We start from the raw sequence: 20,159 nt of genomic DNA, 5'->3' as shown, positions 1-20,159 counted from the left end.
GGGCCCATCGGGCAGTCGCAGAGTGGCCCGGCGTGCCCGCCATGTCTTGTTTCCCTGCCACAGCAGCGCGGCAGACGGAACGCCTCGGCCCTTAAGATGTTATCCTGAGACAGGCCGGATGGCACGGGACGGGACCCGTGCAATTAATGACCCCACGCCTCTCTGCCAGAACGTGGCAGGAACTGACGCTGAGCGCGGCGGGAGCAGTTGGATGTGACAGGCCACGCACGCTCTTTAAATGCGGCCTCGGGCCTTTGACTGGCTGACACCTCATCGGTGGGCCCCTCGGGGGCCTCTGCCAGGGGGCTTTCTGGGTCGTTGGGGTACCGAGTGCTCGGGGGTACTGTTCACCTCCCCGAGCACTCTCTCCCGAGAATGCCCCTTCTTGTCCTCGGGGAACCGAGTGCTCGGGGGCTGCTGCACGCAGCCCCGAGCACCCGGAACTTCCTTCGGTGGGTCCTCGGGATACTTGGGTGCCCAGGGGCCACCGCCGGCAGCCCCGGGCATGTTTCTCCCGGTACTTAGCTCTCCTGGTCGTCGGGGGACTAGGGTGCTCGGGGGTCACCGTACACCTTTCCGAGCACTTTCTTCCCGGTACTTAGATTTCGTGGATCATCAGGGAACTGAGGTACTCGGGGGCCACCGACTGTGACCCCGAGCGCCCTCTCCCGGGACTCGATCTTTCTTACCTTGCGGGAGAGACTCCGCGGGATGGCGCCATGTGGCGGATGGCTGGCCTGGCCTCGGTATTCAGGGACCCCCGGTTCCTGATACACCGACAGGAGTCTTGGATGGGTCTAACTTGAGTAACCCGAAAGTTCTGGGTTGAGCCAGAAAACTCTCTAACTGCTTGTTTTTAGGGTTAGGTATAAATATCCCCTCACCCCTTCTCTTCATATGCTGCTTGGGCAACAAAAAAAAAACCTACACCAAAAGAACTACTTTCCACTCCGATTTTGTGTGAGATTTGAGAAGAAAAATGAATTGAGTTAAGAAATTACAAGATTAAGTGCAAGTGAGCTAAACTCTATTCTTATCACTTGAGTTCATCAAAAAAAAAGTTCATTATCACATTTGTTACTCTTGGAGCTTGAAGCTCATAGGTTGCTAGGCGTCGCCAGCTAGCATCAAAGGTTGTGGTGTGCCACGGGAAGTTTGTGAAGGCTTTGATTTCGCTTCCGCAAGAGAAGAAATCAAGAGTGGAAAACAAGCTCAAGTGTGACCGAGCTTGGAGAGGAAAATGGTTGAGAGATATCTGGCTCAAGTGTGACCGAGCCCCTCAACAGAGACGTAGGAACCTCTAGAGGAGGTGTCCGAACTTTAAAAAAGAAATCTTGTGTCTTGTCTCTTGTTTCTTTGTGAATTTTGGGAAATTCCGGTGAACAATGTTTTAGGATTTTCAATTTGAGTTTACATATCTTTTGCTAGATTTGAATATCTTTGTCACTCTAGGATTATAACCTTCACACCTATTTAAGGTGATTGTGCACTAGTTGAGCATAGCATATTTATGATTTTCACTTGTGAAAAATCCGTTAGTTTATTTTTCACTGTAAGTTTAGGCCAATGACAAAAGGGGATGAATTTTTGTAAAAATGTCTATTCACCCCTCTCTAGGTGACATTATTGTCCTTTCAAAAACCCATCGTCCTTGGGATCCTGCACCGGAAGAGGACGACTAAGATTTTTGGGAAGCGTTCATCATGATTGCTCATAATATGCTTCCTCTACATTATGGCAATCTACTTTGACTACTTCATCTTTGTCATCGCCTACTGAATCGACATCACGGTGTCCTCTGCATCGACTACTTCATCTTCGTCATCGTCTATTGCATCGTACATCGACATCACGGGAACATCTGCATCTCACATTGGAGCTAGTCGAATACAGTCGGGGTTAGTCGGAACATAGTCGATATTGATTAATAGGCCAAGTCTATCACATATCAGGTCTTTTGGTTGGTACGATACTTCTTGGGTTGTCACTTGAGCAATTGCCAAACCAACAACATAAATGTAACCATCATCACTAGCACCTCTTTGCTCAACACCTAAGGTTCCATATTGATATATCATTACTAAAATTCTCAACTCATAGTTGCATAGTTCATTAGTCATGTTTAACTGACTACACATCCATACCATTGTGCAAAGCTAAGCATAAGCTATCCAACATAACCACTACTGACAACTAGGCGATAAGGAATATATGGAATAAGGTACTTAGAGTATATAGGATTTAGAACATGCATGTTTGAAATAGAGAACGTATTTAAAAAACTAGGATCAAAATATTCAAGGATACTTGTCTCTTCCAACTTGCTACTTAGACTCTTCAAACACTTGGTCTTGGAGGTTCTCGAACTGCTCCTCGTCTGCTATCAAAACACACCAGAAAAGCATACAACAAAACTAACTAAGAATAGTACACCAAACAATAGCTAACATCTATGAAAAATGTACTAAAAGATAGTACACGCTGCTATGAATATGAGAACGTAAAAATCGTCTAAATCGGAGCTAGGACGAGAAAGCTATGCTAAAAAGAAGTTTAGGATTAAATATGAAAAAGAAAAAACCTATTTTGAATAAAAACAAGAGAGGACATGGACCTTTTTGAAAAAATAGAGGGATCTATTTGAATAAATAAAAGTTTAGGGGCTAAACTATAAAAAGATAGGGTTTTTTGTAAAAACATAGAAGTTTAGGGGCTTATTTGGAAGATTACCACTTTTCCAAAATTAAAATAAATTGAAAAGCTGACTAGATAAAAGGCTGGTGATGTGGCATTGACACATAGGCAGATTGGATGATGTGGCCAACTGATGTGGACAATGATGTGGCACTCACGACTGACTGGATTATGGTTGCCATGTGTCATTACAGATTGGCTAGACGAAGGGGTATAAATATATCTAATCTGGGCCATCCATCATGGATCTAACGGCGGAGGAGAGAGGTGTTGTGCTTAGAGGTCTGGTTGATGGCAGAGGGCTACGGCACGATGGCAAACTCACTGAAATCGAGCTACGGCTCGCCGGTGGCGATGGAAAAGAACCATGGGAGGACGAAGAACTCACCTAGGTGCTCGAGTGGCTCCGAGAGGCGGCGAATAGGGCTGACGATGGAAGGGGCGGTGTTGGCTCATGGTGGCTCGGTGATGAGGGTGCTACGACGGCGGAGAGGCAACGAGGAGCGGTGGAACCGAATCCCCGTGAGCACTTGGTGCCGGAGGTGGCCTATGCAAGGAGGCGACGAGAGCAGCGGATGGTGAAGCTCGGTAGAGCGACAATAATGGCGGGCGGCGGCTCAGGGTGGGGCGAAAACAGATGGAAAAGAGAGGGGGATTGGGCTTACATAGGCGGGGATGAGCACGAGCGTTCGGATAAGGGCGAGGTTGTTGGGATATAGGCTCGTGAGAGGTGGCGGATGGTGTCGGGTTTAGTGTGGACTCGGCGGAAACCCGAGCTCGGGTTGGAGACGACAACCGACGGGCGGACCCCATGCGCCAGAGGGAGAGGGAGGCGGGTTCTAGTCGGTGCACCTTCCGAGAGAGGAGGGCGACCGCAGGCGCACGCTCGCGGCGAACTAGGCCTGGCCTTTGATCAGCCCAGGTGGGACGTGGGGTGAAGAAGGGAGGGGAGAACGGGCTCGGGCCGAGAGAAAAAAAAAAAGGTTGGGCCACAAGGGGAAAAAAGAAAAAGGAAAAGGGAAGGGAATAGGGAAAAGATTTCGGTCTAAAGAAGAAAAACTGATTTTTATTTTTTTAGGAAGCATCTTCAAACTTCTCCAAAATTCAAAGGCACACCTTGAGATCTCAAAATTTTATTTTCCACACAATAAAAACTTTAATACATCTATTCTAGCATGAATGCAACATAAAATATATCCTAGGACAAAATTAATTTTTTTTAGAAATCAGGTTTTGACATTTCTATTTATTTTAAACCTAATTAAATTGTAGCAAAATTTTAAAGAATAAAAAATAAAAAAAATCAGGTGTTACAGGCGGTGCTGGCGCTGGAGGCTGGATGCTGTGCAGTCCGCCGAGGTATTTTTGAAGTGCAGGATCTTCGGTTCATCCTCCACCGTCGAATCAAATCTAGGAGGCTGCGCACAAGGCAGAGCAAAGTCGCCGAGGCTATTTTGCAAATGGATCCCTATTATTGAAGTTTCTGTTCAAACGCACTCCGAATTTGAATCGCGATTATAAGCAGCGATCCAAATTTCGGACGTCAGTGAACCTTCGGATGGAATCTAGCGGCTCGGAGCGAGACGGGCCAAATTCTCAGGGACTATTTTGTAAAATATACAAAATAGACCTCGTGTTGGAGCCAACGGTCAAACACACCTCGAAATGGATCACGATAACAATCGCGATCCAATTTCGCATGACTGCGAACCGTCGGATCGTACATCCGCGGCCCAGGTCGAGGGTGAGAAGAAATGGCACGTGGGGTTTTACGAAAAAGACCCTTCAGTTACACAGCCGGTTGACTTGTTGAGAGTGTGTAGTGTACACGGCCGGTTAGGTGACAAGTGAATCCATGGCGGCGGCGGCGACCGGCGTCGAGTTGCAGTCGTCGACGCTTCAGTATTGCCCCCGAGAAACCCCTGGCGCGGCATAGAAGAGAGAGCGCTTCGGCCCCTCCGCTCGCGGACGCCCGATGTCCTCGATGAGGAGGCCGACCATGGCGGCGGCGCAAGCAACGGCATCCCGGCGCGCTCGGTCGCGGCGGCGCCTAGCTTGCTCCCGATACCTACATCGAATTGCAGTCAGAAACTTCATTCGAGAAAGGAGCAGAGAAGAGGGAAACTGGGAGAAAGAAGCATGCCACAGTGCTTCTCGAGCAGCACGAGGACGTCCCCCTGGTCCTGGTTGTTGAGCTTGGCCACGTACGTCGATGTGCGCCTTGCCGTCCAGGTCTTGCAAGATCGAGTTGATTTTCAGCAGACCTTGCACAGCCGGGGAGTGCTCTGCCCGAGCAGAAGAAGTGCAGTGCTTGCCGGCCGGCAGCGGCGTAGCGCACTGCAGGTGCAGCGCGGTGTGGCGAACGAGGTCAATGTCACAAGGTGCACGATAACTACAGCCCAGATGATACCAGCTGCGACCTCAACGCCGGCAATGGACCTCGCCGCTCTCTCAATAGATCCTCAACGCCGGCAATGGACCTCAACGCTGGATGGTCGTGGTGATCTCGCCTAGAGCTTTGCTCGATCACGGGATAATCTGCAAAGATCTACACGCCAGTCGTACGTGCGGGCTAAACGGAATCCGCATATGTTGAGCACGTCAGAAGCTGCCTGCCGGGCTTACGTCGCGAACCGGACATTCCCCTGAGCTCTTGCAAAGTGCTTAGATGATTCTAAGCTCAAATTGACCACCGTCATTTAATTTCGGCCAGCTTAAGAAATAGATGATGTAAAATTAGGGGCACAAAATGCCTGAAAAGAAACTGCGCCTGGAATAGTTCTACAATTTCGGATATAACTAGGGCCCGGGCACTAAAGAAAATAAAATATGCAAACAAAGGAAGTAAAAACTATGTCAAAAGTGAGGATTTGAACACACGCCCTCCTTAGGACTAGAACTTGAGTCCGCTGCCTTAGGTGTATTTGATTAGAGGACGAGGTTGGATCGAGTGGTTTTATCTATGTGTTTTAGGATGAGATGATTCAGTTTTTTTTCATTTGAATGGATAGGATGAATCAGTTTTTTTAGTTGGTAGGATTAAAATAGATATGATATGCTAGTTTTTTGTTTGGTTGGATAAATTAGATGAACTGAATTGGTTATGATGATCTTTTGGTGAATTTAACCCTTGGCTATGCAGTATTTAGATAAATTTGTGCATGTTTGAATTTAAATTGAATTAAAAAGAGAATATCATGTGAAATGATAACAAATACATATAAATAGAGCATTACAAATGAACTCACTTTTTCACCAAATAAACTAGGGTTAGAAATATTTTTATAAATTAGTACATCATATAAAAAGAATATTAGTGAATTTTTTAAGATTTCTTAGAATTTACTTGAGGCATTAAAAACTGCTAGAAGATATAAAAGTAGGCTTTCTTTGGATAATTTTAATTAAATATTTACTCAAGTTTTTTGGAAAACCAATTAAAATGAATTGCTAATGAGCTCTAGTTCCCTTGTGAAAATGTTTAAAAAATTTAGATCACTCTTATACTCCAAAATAAAATCAAGAATTAAATAAAAAACATGAACACGTAACAAAACAAGCACGAAACCTCAATGGCTCCATCCTTCTGGTTTCGTCCGGATCTCTTCATCCAATATTTCAAAGTATATTCCCTCCATGAACCAAACACACCATGGACGGCCATCCTGACCTTTGAAGTCACCGTGACCTAAAATTTAATAATCATCCCGAGGTTCCAGCGCTGCAATTCTTTGAAACACCTCACAGGGGAATGAGAAGCATGCGATTAAACATTTAACTGCAGCGAGAGACTACAAGATTGTCGGTGGCTTGACTACAAGAGTACCAGACTGTTCTTTCCTTGGACATAACTACAGGAACAATTGGACAGGGTACAGCACATACAATGTTCTGAGCTTTTACCATCATTATGCAAACATATAGTGACTGGTAGAACGACAGCGAATAGCTTGGAAGGAACCAGATAGCAACGCCAGGAACTCTTTCCAAAATATATCACAGGGCTTTGGCAATTACAGGACGAAATTTGATTGTTCAAAATTTCACACATGATCTACTTTGTTACAGAAGAACATAAAAAAAACATACATTCAAAAGGCAATTTGCAGACAAGACCAGTTAACCTGCGCAGCACCCATGAAATTACTGCAACTGATGAAAGATCCTACAGATAAAAGGACATAAACCAAAAGAAACTCATGGCCCATGAGTAGCAGAAAGCATAATAACATTCTATTTTCTGAACGAAGCAAAATATCATTCTTGCATACAGATAAGATATATATCAAATGGCCATCTAGCAGAATTAATTTCCTTTTTTCTTCACTACTGCTTTTTTTTTCCTTACAAAGGTTCCTTTCACTCTTGCAATTGTTTGCTTAGCCGTTGGGTCGTGAATGGATGTAACAGGCTTAGTGCTACAGTAATTCTGCAGCACCGAAGATACAGTGCACTCCATGACCAGTACTTTCGCTACAGTACTGATGTCAGGGAACTGTAGCTCTCATTGAGGTCTACTGTTCTCCCTTGACTTCACTCTAGTCAGAGGAATTGGATCCGTCTTATCTAACTAGACTTAATATGTATAGAAGTCCAGAGTCCCACATCAAGATCCTAGACAAAGAAATCATCAATAATTTCATTGCAGTTCTAAACATAAGAGAACTAGCTTATCTTTTATTCGAACAGTCTAGGTGAACATACAAAATGGAATAAATTTTAGTGTCTTTTGGACTTCAGAGTTCAGATATTACATAGCAAGGAATTAATTTACCTAGACAAGCTCAATGTAAGCCATAGGCGCATTATCTCCCCGCCTTGGAAATGTTGGGATGATCCTTGTGTAACCCCCCTCTCTGTCCCCATACCTGTCCGCAACCTCAGCAAACAATGCATGGACGATATGCTTCTCATAAATAAATGCCAGAGCTTGTCTCCTCTTGTGAAGAGACCCATCCTTTGCCAATGTGATCATCTTCTCAACAAACTTCCTCATTGCTTTTGCCCTTGGCCTCGTAGTCTTTATCCTTCCATGCTTCAGCAGCTGTGTGGTAAGGCCACGCAGAAGTGCTTTCCTCTGATCTGGAGGTCTGTTAAGTTTAGGAACACGTTTCCCATGTCGCATTGCTACTATCCTTCCGCAGGCATCAATTCCAAACAATCGATGCTCAAAGCTTGAATTGTCTGCATTATGTTTGACAAAATCAATGGATTGGTTTCTTGAAAAATTGATGAAAATGTTCAGATAAATAAATCCGAAGTGTATGAGTAGTGAAACTTGCTCAAGAAAGCGGCCAAAATACAAAAATAGACAACATATGTCACCTTATTCGTCAAAATAGACAACGTGTTGGCATATTTATAAATTTAACATGTGTATTCGGCACGTGAGACACCGAAAAACCAAGGACCCGACAGTTTTCGGCACCTGAGATGCTGAATACAGCACTATGCAACGTATTTGGCACCTCAGGTGCCGAAAACAACCTGTATTTAGCCCCTCAGATGCCAAATAAGATGAACAGTGTTGGAACAGTGCTGTGCCGCTTACGAAGAAAGAAGCTAGAAACTGGTTATAGTGTTTATTTATATTTTTTATTTAACTCTCGATTTTATTCGGGAGTACGAAAGTAGTCCAAAAATTTTAAACGATTTTATGAACAAACTAGAGCTCACTAGCAACCTGTTTGAATTGGTTTGATCCAAAAAGCTCAAGCCAATATTTAAGTAAAATTCTCCAAATAAGCTTACTTTTATAAATTCTAGCAATTTTTAATACCTCAAATAAATTCCCAAAAATCTAGAGAAAATCACTAATATTCTTCTCATGTGACATACCAATTTATAAAAATGTTTCCAACCCTATGTTATTTGGTAAAAAAGTGAGTTCCTTTGTAATGCTCTATTTATATGCAATTTTATCATTTCATGTGGTATTCTCTTTATAATTCAATTTGAATAAAAAAATTCAAGCAATATTTAAGTAAAATTCTCCAAATAAATCTACTGCAGTATTTTTTATATGGTAACAAGCCAAGCAAAAGCGGATAAAATGACATAGGTAGACAAAACTAGTTAAATATGGCAAACAAAAAATAACTTTAGAAGTTATTAACTTATTATAAAACGTATGCATCTACACCTGAATAATTGTCCTGACAGACACACCAAAGAACACTACAATGTTATTGTTGGAGCGTAAATTTTCATCTCTATCACATATAAGGTCACATTTTTTTAGTGTATTAGCATGCATTCACATTTCACACTCTTAAATTTTAGCGATTCTCTTACAAACTATGCCTGTATGCCCCATTCCTGTTACCGCATCCATCCCCCAGACCCCTACTAGGCTATTACTAGCACACCACACTCTCGCGTGAGTCCATTAACTTTAGCCGTGCATAAGATTCCTTTACCGGCACCGAGGGAGAGGAGATTCGAAACGGGCGCGAGGCCGGAGAAGGACCCGAGGCAGCCGACCGACGCCGCCGTGGCCGCCGCCGCGGGCGAGAACGACGACCGGAGCCTGCCCGCCGGGGAGGGACGAAGCACGGGGAGGGCCGTGCGGAGGGACTCCATGCGCCATGTCGAGGCGGATATCGCCGGCGAGGGGGAGGCGGAGGCGAAGGCCGCCATGGAGGAGGAGAGCGAGCGAGCGGAGTGGGTTTGCCTGGTAGAGATGGGCGAGTGGCGATGCCGTCTGGCTTTGAACCGGATAACGTTTGGTTCTCGCTGCGGATTGGGTCGCGTCGTATTGGGCCGAATGTAATGGGCTTCTGATCCAGCCGAATGGGCTTTTCTATTTTATGGGCCCAATGGGCTCTTAAAGTATTCAACAGGTCCACGAAGCAGTGGTTCTCAAACTGAGGACTTTTCTTTTCCACGTTAGATTTTTCCGGGCTTGCCATGGTCAGTACGTAATACGTACTCTTCTATACTTTGTGCAGTATGTCTACATCTTACCTAAACTTGAACCCTTTTTTTTCGCGGGAGGAAAGAGATTTTATGTTAACTTAACCTTATTTGACAGAGCTCTAGCTCAAGATTTATATAGGATTTAGATTTTATATAATAAAATAATTTAAATATCTGTTTTTAATTTAAAATAAAAACAAAATATCTCAATCAAAAACCCTCTAACCATCCATAGGTTCAGCTCTAAAAAAATTTAAAACTATAAATGACTAGCTTCAATAATCCTTAGAACTCAGAGCTAAAACTCTAGTAAACAGAGACTAGTTTACTTTGGATCTTGCTGGTGGTTGTTGAGCTACCGCATGCTGTGAAATCTATTTAGCAAGAAGGATATTTAATAAGTCTAGTGAAACTTTGTCATTAAAAAAATACTTCCAACTGCTAACTACATCCAAAACTACACTGACGGATTTTGAGCCATGAAGTATGGTATTTCTTTCTTTTATTTCTTTTTTTTAAGAATTGGGACTTTTTACTCGGAGTCTTCATTCGAGACTTTAATGGAGAGGTGCCACACCGGGATTTAAAATTTGGTGAACTTAACTGCGCTCTTGCTACCTTGCCATCGAGTTCTTTGCTCGTTAAGGTATTTCTCTCTTCTTCATCCTCTTTTCCCTCCTCTTCCTCTATGCTTAAAAATTGAAACGAAGAGGGGGCTACAAATGTGCCAGGGAGTACCCGTGGAACCGACGCTGCAAAACTAGAAATAGGTAAGCGCATATGAAACCCGTCACAATGTTAAATGGAGCATTTCCATGCACTTTTGCTCTTAATGCCACCGAAATTCAATCACCATGCTACAAAAACCCTCAAATCAGCATAAGTCCACACTATGGAATCTCGAGTAGTAATTGAGTGTAGAAACACATGATGCTGCAGAGAAAAAAAAAATGCAAATACAGCAGCACAAATGATTAATTATGTTGACGGGGTCCCACCTATCAGTGACAGTGACGACACCACGAACTCGGTCCCAGTCCCAAGTCCATTTTCTAATCGCGATTCCACGAGTGGCCATCGCCCTACCCACATTTGGGTTGGTGCAGGACAGCGATGCTCGCACCCGTCCCACCATTTGCTCGCTGCACCCGTGCCTCAAAGGCTCAAACTCCCACCACCGTAATCTGCCTCCGGGTCCCATCTTTCAGCGACCAGACCACGCTCGTGAACCGAGTCCATTCAATAGCTGGGGGTTGGTGAGGTCAGATCTCCTATAAACCAACCCGCACCCGCTCTCCCTCCACCTGCGCACCCCTTCCTCCTCTTCGCCATTAGAGCGCGCGCGCGCGCGCACGCACTCAGTGGCGAGGTTTCTAGAAGGTTCGAGATGAAGGTGATCGAGAAGGTCCGGGAGGCGGCGGCGGATGGCCGGACGGTGTTCTCGTTTGAGTACTTCCCCCCCAGGACGGAGGAGGGGGTCGAGAACCTGTTCGAGCGGATGGACCGCATGGTGGCGCACGGTTCGGCTTTCTGCGACATCACCTGGGGCGCCGGGGGATCCACCGCCGACCTCACCCTCGAAATCTCCAACCGCATGCAGAACATGGTACGTGTGTGTTGCTTGGTTGCTCGCTCGCCCCCGCGCGCGCGATCTGATCTGATCTGTTTTGGCGCGGGGAGTTGGTCTATGTATTGGCTTTGGCTCGATCCGGCTGAGCGCGGCGTAATGTGTCGGTGGATGTGGCGATATGCATTCGCTTTGATGGTTTGGATCACGGGTTTAGGTAATTAGATTTGGTCGCTGGGTTCTGCGTGAGAGGGGAATGCGTTTGATGAATGCCAATGTTTGGGTTGTTGGTTGGCTGTTTGGCCCTGAATTACTTTGATTTGGTGCGGATTTGGGTGCAATTTTAAATATGTGCTCCGTGGGATGCTTGATGCTGATTATATTTGCTTAATTGTATCAACTGCTGTTCATTTGAATCGGTTTCACCAGAGTTCGGTGGGATGTCTCCGATTTTACATAATTTAGATTGTCCATCATTACCTCAGTTGAAAACTAATGGGGTACGCATGATAGAATTCTGATTTAGGATGACAGCGTGGGTGTGAAATTATGGCTTTTGAGCACCTTGGATTAATCTATTCTCATGTGATTTAGTTGGTCGAGTCAAGTGCTCAGTGTGCTGATCAAAGTTAAGAGAGTGATACCTAATGCACATAGCAGTTCTCTGGAAACGCGCCTAATCCATACATTCTGACTTCTGATGTCGGGCCTTCAATTCCTACAATCGGTAATGTTGGGGGTGGGTGATACATCAGAAAGCAAGATCTTGGTGGATTGGAGCACACTCGCTTAGTTTTCTTGATAGATTATCAGAGGTTGAGTTGAGGGGTGTCACTGATTTGGATTACATCGCATGTGTGATGCTATGGATGGTTGTGGGTTTTGGATGGAATGTTGGACTGTTAAGGGTTTGGCCTTAGTTCCCAGTAGAGCTTGTGTTTTCTGATTTTCTCAGCTACAGTTCTGCTGATCAATGCCGTGCCAATTCGGCTGCACAGCGGACCTGAATATTAGTCTGAGACATGATTTTGGTAGGTTTTGACCATACAGCTTTAATGCTATTGTGTTCTGAACTTCTGATTCATAGATCCACAAGATTCTTGCATCCTATGTGCTCACTATTGGCTGTGTGTATGTATCATTGGAGTGGGGGAAAAGGCAGTTGTTGAGGGCTTGAGGAATGCTACTCGACAGTTAACAGTGACTTATTTCCTTGTGAAAATAGCAGGTTTATGTTATAGACTTATAGTAGGGCCACTCGCCGGGTGTTTTTTTTTACTATGAATATTGTAGGCCTGTAGCACCAAGTCAATATGTGCCTCAAACTAAAATTGAGTTATTCATAATTGTTTTGCAACTTCGGCGTATTCTGTGCAACACTTCCATAGGTATAGTCAATCCTTATAATATTTTATTCTGGTTATGTTTTGTAGGTCTGTGTGGAAACTATGATGCACCTGACATGCACAAACATGCCAGTAGAGAAGATTGACCATGCTTTGGAAACCATCAAGTCCAATGGGATTCAAAATGTTTTGGCACTTAGAGGAGATCCTCCACATGGGCAAGACAAATTTGTGCAAGTTGAAGGCGGTTTTGCTTGCGCTCTTGATCTGGTACAAATATCTTCTTTCTTTTAAAAGATTGCATTTGAGGCAACAGAACTTGTTAAGTACATTTGGGAGGCATGGGCATGATTGCCAGTGTATTGTTGCTGTGTCCGCTGTTAATATTTGGGAAACTAGTAAACCCATCTGAATCCTCACAGGAATCACGTCGTATTCAAACTTCTCTTCTGTTTTCTACTTGCAGGTGCAGCACATCAGAGCCAAGTATGGTGATTATTTTGGCATAACTGTAGCTGGTTATCCAGGTCAGCTAAACGTTGCTTCTTTATATAGGGGATGCCTTCAAGTCCCAACCTTATAACTTGGATACTTGATCTGAAATACTTTATCCAAATGTCAGAGGCACACCCTGATGCAATACAAGGCGAGGGAGGTGCTACATTGGAAGCATACAGCAATGATCTTGCCTATTTGAAGAGAAAGGTTATCTTTAGTCACTTGATACTGTTTTTTTTTTCCATTCAAAATGAAAGCACAGTATATTTTTGTTGGTTATGAATCAAACATTATGTTGAATACAATGTATAATGCTGTAAATATTGTTTCTTGTTAGCTTCTCTCATTTTATACATTTTCGCTGTAGGTTGATGCTGGTGCTGACCTTATTGTTACGCAACTTTTCTATGATACTGATATCTTTCTCAAGTTTGTGAATGACTGCCGTCAAATTGGTATAACTTGTCCCATTGTTCCTGGCATAATGCCAATAAATAACTACAAAGGTTTCCTGCGCATGACTGGATTCTGCAAAACTAAGGTAAGATCTATTATTTGTAGCTCCATCATTAGTCATTGCATGCAGATAATTCAATTGGCAAGTTGGCATGTAATTATGCATCAATTAAATACGCACTTTGTCAAAATCCTTTTTTTTTTTTCATTTCCTGAATTTGAATAGAGAACGGCTTTCCATTTGTAGTCTTGTACATGTTGGTAAATGTACTACAAACACCATTATGTTCCTCAAGATTAATGCAAACTTTCAAAATTCAAACCACCATCCTTTTAATGTACAAATTGTTTACTTTTGCATATGGGTAAATGTACTACAAACACCATCTCCTCAAGATTAATGCAAACTTCCATAATTCAATCACCATCCTGTTAATGTACAAATCTTTTTGCATTTTTGAAATATGTGGTTTCTCACAAAGTAAATCACTCTGGATGTCTAACAGATACCAGCTGAGATCACTGCTGCACTGGATCCTATTAAAGACAACGAGGAGGCTGTTAAAGCATATGGAGTTCACCTTGGAACTGAGATGTGCAAGAAAATTTTAGCTAGTGGCATCAAGACTTTGCACCTTTACACACTAAACATGGAGAAATCTGCTTTAGCTATTTTGATGGTAGTTTACATGTCTTACTTGACTTCATGTTTTGTTGGGATTTGTTGCTAACATATGTTTTTTCTTCTTCAGAATCTTGGATTAATCGAGGAGTCTAAGGTTTCAAGGCCATTACCTTGGAGGCCGCCAACTAACGTTTTCCGTGTTAAAGAGGATGTTCGGCCTATATTCTGGTATTTGATTCAAGTGTCCTGTTATGTTAGGTTGATTGAATCTGTGCCATACTAACCTAGTCTGATGAATGTCAATGACTGCAGGGCTAACAGGCCAAAGAGCTATATTACAAGGACCATAGGTTGGGACCAGTACCCACATGGGCGGTGGGGTGATTCCCGAAACCCATCATATGGAGCACTTAGTGACCACCAGGTAATTTTGGAATCCATTTGTTCCAATCTACACTTCGTGTTTACTGCAATGATTTAATTTCACCTATGCTGTGTGCAACATTTTCATTATACTCTCAAGGTGATACATATTGTACAATTTTCCGGAAAGAAATCAAGTTAGAATGGACATTTACATACGATTCAGAGATATGTATTCAGTAGGAAACACTATTGGTCCCCTAATAGGGTGTTTCACGACGGACTCTTTTCTTAGTTTTCATACTGCCACCTGCTGCTACACCTTAAGTGTAGGATAGAGCAAGAAAAATCAGTTGTTCAAGATTACTAAGGTCGCCTTCCGTGATCACTATTTTTCATAATATCCCAGTTGTATGTAATTATCTATTCATTTTTTTGTAACAGTTCACACGGCCACGTGGTCGTGGTAAAAAGCTCCAAGAGGAATGGGTTGTTCCATTGAAATCTGTAGAGGACATTAGTGAGGTAATTTTTTAACTGCGTGATATATTATTGATCTGCATGGCAAACAAGTTGGCATATTTATTTTTGCTAACCCTTGTGAATTCTGATCTTCTCTATGTCACTTCCAGCGTTTCATGAACTTCTGTCAAGGGAAACTTACAAGCAGCCCATGGTCTGAGTTGGATGGTCTTCAACCAGAGACAAAGATTATTGATGACCAGCTGGTGAAGATTAACCAGAAGGGATTCCTTACCATCAACAGCCAACCTTCTGTAAATGGAGAGAAATCTGACTCTCCTACTGTTGGTAAGTCGAATCTATTTTGTTTTATGTTGTGTCTTCCTATTGCCTGTTGGCACTGAGAGCAGGGTTTAAGTGCATATACCAATATATGTTTCAAGCATTACATGCTTTCGTAGTGATACTAAATGCCAGTAATCCATGTTTCAGTAAGTCATGAAATCATAATGTAAGAATTGTACTACTGTTTATGGCTTTTCAACAGTGGGCCTGGCTGTCTGAAAAACACTTTATGAATAAAAAAACGTCTGTTATCTGCGAGTTTAAATTCCACCATGCAAAGTACGCTTTGTCCAAAGTAATTCACCAATCCTTATATATTGTAACGCAAGGTTGTGTCAAGGGCCGACACCAGCGTATGGAAGGATTTGATGTCTGATACTGTCTAGTCACCACTCACCGGTATCCCAGCACACCGGCTGTAGGGTTCATGTCCATAGTAATTATCAGCATACTCTAGTGCTAACAAACAGTCGCATGGAGAATGTCTGACCCTCTTGAGCAGTTATGCTAACAAACAGATGTCATAACTTGCCATATGGTATTAGACTACTTTTTTGTGAATATATAGTATTAAACTACTTTTTGTGAATATATAGTATTAGACTACTTATTTGTGCTCTGTTCTGCAGGATGGGGCGGCCCAGGAGGTTACGTTTATCAGAAGGCCTATCTTGAATTCTTTTGCACAAAAGAGAAATTGGACCAGCTAGTTGAGAAGAGCAAAGAATTCCCATCCCTCACATACATTGCTGTGAACAAGGAAGGAGAATCATTCTTGAACGTTCCTGTGAACGCCGTGAATGCTGTCACATGGGGTGTTTTCCCTGGCAAGGAGATTATCCAGCCCACCGTAGTTGATTCGGCAAGCTTTATGGTTTGGAAAGACGAAGCATTTGAAATCTGGACAAGGGGATGGGCTAGCCTGTTCCCTGAGGGCGACTCATCTAGGGAACTACTAGAGAAGGTACTTCTTCACTAGAAACCTATGAGGCTATAATTCACTTTCTGCAAGAATTTGCATGACGGAGGGCATCTTGCATCACTTGTCTGAAATGGCATCTGTATTTGAACTGTCATCTGTGCTTGAGTTTATGTAGATACTTCAAATCATTGATTTTACTGAGATACACCAATGCCTGCAAAAGACGCTAGCAAAATAAATATGTACATATTATTCATCTCTCTGAAATGCAGTCTCTAACAATTTCTTTTCTGTTCTCATTCAGGTTCAGAAGGGCTACTATTTGGTCAGCCTTGTGGACAACGACTACATCCACGGGGACCTCTTTGCTGTGTTCAAGGAGATCTGATGATGCCCTTATAATCTGCATCCTGTTCTATGGCCAAATCCCATATGTATTCTTGCTTCGACAACTATAGGGTTTTATCACTGCGAAAGCTTTAGCTCAATTTCCTCTAATATGATTTTTCCTGATTTGTACTGGTTTATCCGAACCATCCAGTATCAATAAGAATTGAATGTTCTCCTTTGTTTCCAGCCTCATTTGCATTGTTCCCTTCATGTCAAAATACGGTCGTTACTTGTAATGTAAAATTCTTTTTCGTCGAATATGATTTGATGGTTTCTCGACTGTTACACCGCTTTCCCTTCCAGTAATCGCAAAGGAGAGTGCCCAAAGGAAAGGGTAGTCATGAACTGCTTGTATTGTTTATCTAAACAGTCCGACTACTATTCTAAGGTGGCGTTTGGATAGTTATTTGGAATGGGATTGGTAAATATACAGGGATAAGAAGCAGTGGGTTTAGGATGGAGAAATAGGTTTTAAACCCATTCCTTTGTTCGAATTTACATGGTTAGGGATTGGGGTATACTCCTATTTTCTTTTCTTTTCTTTTTTTGCAACCGAAAGCACTACACCAATCTACCAAGTCAGAACGCCCGCTTCTATCCTTACCAAGCCAAGAGCCCAGGAGTGCCTCTCGCGAGTTTGACGCAGTGCCTTGGACGGAGAGACCGCATGGCTCCTGGCCTGCGTCAAGTGTGATCCGCCGCCTTAGGCGAGGAGATATGGCAGTAACAGCAATTGCCGACGACATTCATCCAGATCCTGTCAACACCCAATCCAAAATTGAATCGATGAGATCCACATCCATCCTTGTCCAAACACATGAAATCCATGCTCCGCTGCGGCTCAGCTGCAACTCTGAAGGTGAGCGGCCTCCCATGGCTTTGACGGCGAGCGCCCTCGCATGGCCCCGAAGACGACGAGCTCCGAGCGATCATTAGGCTTGGGGCGCGGTGGACATTGATGACGGGCTTTGAGCGCTGTTGTGGATCTACCAGCAGCTATGGCGGCAGGTCTCCTCGCTGGTGCTCCAGCGCAGGGTGCTGGAGAATAGACGACGGCAGAAGGTGAGAGAGATCATTTCCCACCCGTAACCCACCCTCCCCGTCAGGTTTAGATCGGTGGGATACGAGATGCTGATATCCCATTCCCTATCCAACTGCATATCCCATTCCCTTTATCCAAACATGGGTTTAAATCTATCCCACCCCTATTTCCTTATCCCACCCCTCATTTCCCACAAACCAAACACCACCTAATTGCAGTGAATTGTTCAGAAGAGGGCAGTTTCAAGCAAGCCGCTGAGGCCGCTTGACCCTGCCAAGCTTGCCGCAGCTGGAGCTCGATTGGATTTCTTCAGTCACAAATTTTCGAGCAAGCTCACTGATCGAGCAAGCAATTCGGTATGGAACCACACTGGGCTCCATCCAGCGGTGGTGGTCAATGCTCTTCAAGATCCTGCCTCAGGCAAGTACGATAGGTTCGGACTTGTGTTTGCAGCCCCAGAATCTATGAGTCAGGCGTTCACACCGATCTAAGAAATTCAGATTTCCACCAGTGTGAATACCATCCACCATGTCAAGCGTCGAGCTTTGGCCACTCAGCATACTATGTGCAAGCACGCGAAAATAACATAAAACACGAGGCAGCTTGGTAGGCAAGAACAACAAAATTTCGTTGGTTTAATCTAAGAGGAGAAAAGGCTACATGTATCTAACGGCGCCAACACTGAGACTCCATATAAACTGCACCGACACTCTGAACCTCGTCACCCCCATCAGGTCCAGGTCCAGGTCCAGGTTCTGGTTCTGGTTCGACTCCTATGCCGTATTTACAGAGTTTGTAACCCTGCAAGATCATCATGTTCCCTCCCCATGACGTCGTCTTGCTTCAGAAGGGGGCCAAGCCGCCGGCGCCGGCTGGCTGGTTCCCCTTGACACTCGGCGATGCGAAGAGCGAGGAGTACAAGTCATCCCCGGTCGGCGGCAGCATGTCGAGCCCGCTGTACATGCTCTGGATGTCGTCGTAGCTAAGGTCCACGAACAGGTTCTTGGCGGCGTCCCCGTTGTCCACCTGCTCCTTCTTGGGCACCATCATCTGCGCGGCCGGGTCCTGGAACGCCGGGAACGAGTCCAGCTCCGGGAACGGGTCGTTGTCCACGATCTCGGACTCCGGCGTGCGCGTCTCGCCCCACGAGTGCGAGTGCGAGTGGGAGGTGGTCATGTCCGCCGCCTCCTCCTTGGTGGCGGCGGAGGCGGCCTCCTTCCCCAGCTGCATCTTCTCCCACTCGTTCTTCTTGTTGTACAGCCGGCACAGCACCCAATCATCCAACTGCACGCACAGATCAAGACACAATTTAAGTTAATTTGTTCACCCCCAAATCGATCGAAGCGACCATCTTCAATTTCCAGATGAAAAAAAAAAAACAAGTTGAAAGAATACTCAATCGTCTTACCCTGAGCGATCCCTTCTTGGCTGTTGTGGCGCGCCCGGCGTCGACGAGCCGGTACTCGTGCATGATCCAGTCCGTCTTGATCCCGCGCGGCGCCTTGCCGGCGTAGAAGACGAGCGCCTTCTTGATACCCAGCGTGCGCCCGCGGGGCGCGATGGGCCTGTCCGTGCCGGTGGCCTTCCAGTACCCGTTGCCCGCGGCGCGGTTGGGGCGTGACCCGTTCGGGTACTTGCGGTCCCTGGGCGTGAAGAAGTACCACTCCCTGGTGCCGAACAGCGCCCGCTCCGGCAGGTGCCACGGGTCGAACTTGTACAGGTCTACCTCGGCGATGATGGCCACCGGGAGGCGCTGCCCCGCCGCCTTCCGGCACAGGTAGTGCTCCACCAGCTCGTCGTCCGTCGGGTGGAACCGGAACCCGGGCGGCAAGTTCAGCTCGGCCTCTGCGTCCCTCTCCCTCCTCACCGCCATCCCCATGATTTGCTCTCCTCTTCTTGGCAACAAACTGAAGGAATCAGTAAAAGCTGGCTCCTCCTCAACTGGCTCCTCCTCAACACAATCTTCTTCCGGCCGCTGCCGCCGATGCTTCTGCCTTTGTCTTGTGGATTATGCGATGTTCTTGAAGGTGAGAATGGGGGGCAGTGGAGGAATAAATAGGGAGAGGTGACGGTCTCGAAGCTTCGGCGGGGGAAAAGGATGGGGGTAAATGCAAGTCGGCGGCTACGGGAAAGAGGCGGTGGGTTCGGGAGGGTAAGGACACGTGTGGTGGGGAAGGGGTGAGACGTGAGGGGGCAAAAATCTAAAAATATGAAAATCTAGCGTATGTATTTAAGTATCTCAAACATTAAAAAATCAATTCTGGAATTAAAATATGCCAGTTGCTCAAGTCGTGTTGTGTCACTGCTTTCAGTTCGACGATTGCATCGTTTCGCTTTTATCGTTTTTTAAATTCATATGTTGTCGTATTTTGCTATAAAATATAAGCGAATTGGTTTTGTAGCACAATTTAGTTTTATCAGGGCACGAGTGAATAAATAAATAAAACAACATAATGATTGAGTGTGTAAATTTATTTCAATGTAATTTTGTTGGTATTTTATTATTCATTTAATTTATTTATGTAGGTAAC

At 44.7% G+C, this 20,159-nt stretch overlaps 3 protein-coding genes across 4 annotated transcripts; 1 reads left to right on the top strand and 2 right to left on the bottom strand.

The window, feature by feature from the left end:
• Nucleotides 1-6,657: 6,657 nt before the first annotated feature.
• LOC133913627 (large ribosomal subunit protein bL17c-like) lies at nt 6,658-9,404 on the bottom strand. Of its 2 annotated transcripts, none has more exons than XM_062356830.1 (3): nt 9,114-9,404; nt 7,469-7,878; nt 6,658-6,859 (listed from the first exon to the last, which is right to left on the bottom strand). In XM_062356830.1, exons 1-2 carry the CDS (start codon nt 9,331-9,333, stop codon nt 7,469-7,471), a joined length of 630 nt encoding a protein of 209 aa, XP_062212814.1. In that variant the 5' UTR covers nt 9,334-9,404; the 3' UTR covers nt 6,658-6,859. The 2 variants fall into 2 exon arrangements, with proteins under 2 accessions (XP_062212814.1, XP_062212811.1); XM_062356827.1 differs by lacking the exon at nt 6,658-6,859 and adding an exon at nt 6,906-7,308.
• A 1,502-nt stretch (nt 9,405-10,906) lies between these two features.
• Nucleotides 10,907-16,764, top strand: LOC133913635 (methylenetetrahydrofolate reductase (NADH) 1). The gene is made up of 12 exons (XM_062356837.1): nt 10,907-11,218; nt 12,613-12,795; nt 12,992-13,052; nt 13,148-13,230; nt 13,391-13,564; nt 13,986-14,159; nt 14,232-14,332; nt 14,417-14,528; nt 14,912-14,992; nt 15,100-15,277; nt 15,904-16,238; nt 16,501-16,764. The coding sequence occupies exons 1-12, from the start codon at nt 11,000-11,002 to the stop codon at nt 16,582-16,584; spliced, it is 1,785 nt and encodes a 594-aa protein (XP_062212821.1). The 5' UTR covers nt 10,907-10,999; the 3' UTR covers nt 16,585-16,764.
• A 1,471-nt stretch (nt 16,765-18,235) lies between these two features.
• LOC133913636 (NAC domain-containing protein 2-like) lies at nt 18,236-19,671 on the bottom strand. Its single transcript, XM_062356838.1, has 2 exons — nt 19,037-19,671; nt 18,236-18,912 (listed from the first exon to the last, which is right to left on the bottom strand). The coding sequence occupies exons 1-2, from the start codon at nt 19,505-19,507 to the stop codon at nt 18,472-18,474; spliced, it is 912 nt and encodes a 303-aa protein (XP_062212822.1). The 5' UTR covers nt 19,508-19,671; the 3' UTR covers nt 18,236-18,471.
• Nucleotides 19,672-20,159: the final 488 nt, after the last annotated feature.

This window comes from Phragmites australis, chromosome 3 (assembly GCF_958298935.1).
Source record: "Phragmites australis chromosome 3, lpPhrAust1.1, whole genome shotgun sequence".
Taxonomy (NCBI): Eukaryota; Viridiplantae; Streptophyta; class Magnoliopsida; order Poales; family Poaceae; genus Phragmites; species Phragmites australis.
Note: the sequence above shows the minus strand (reverse complement) of the source record. Positions and strands in the feature narration are given on the sequence as shown.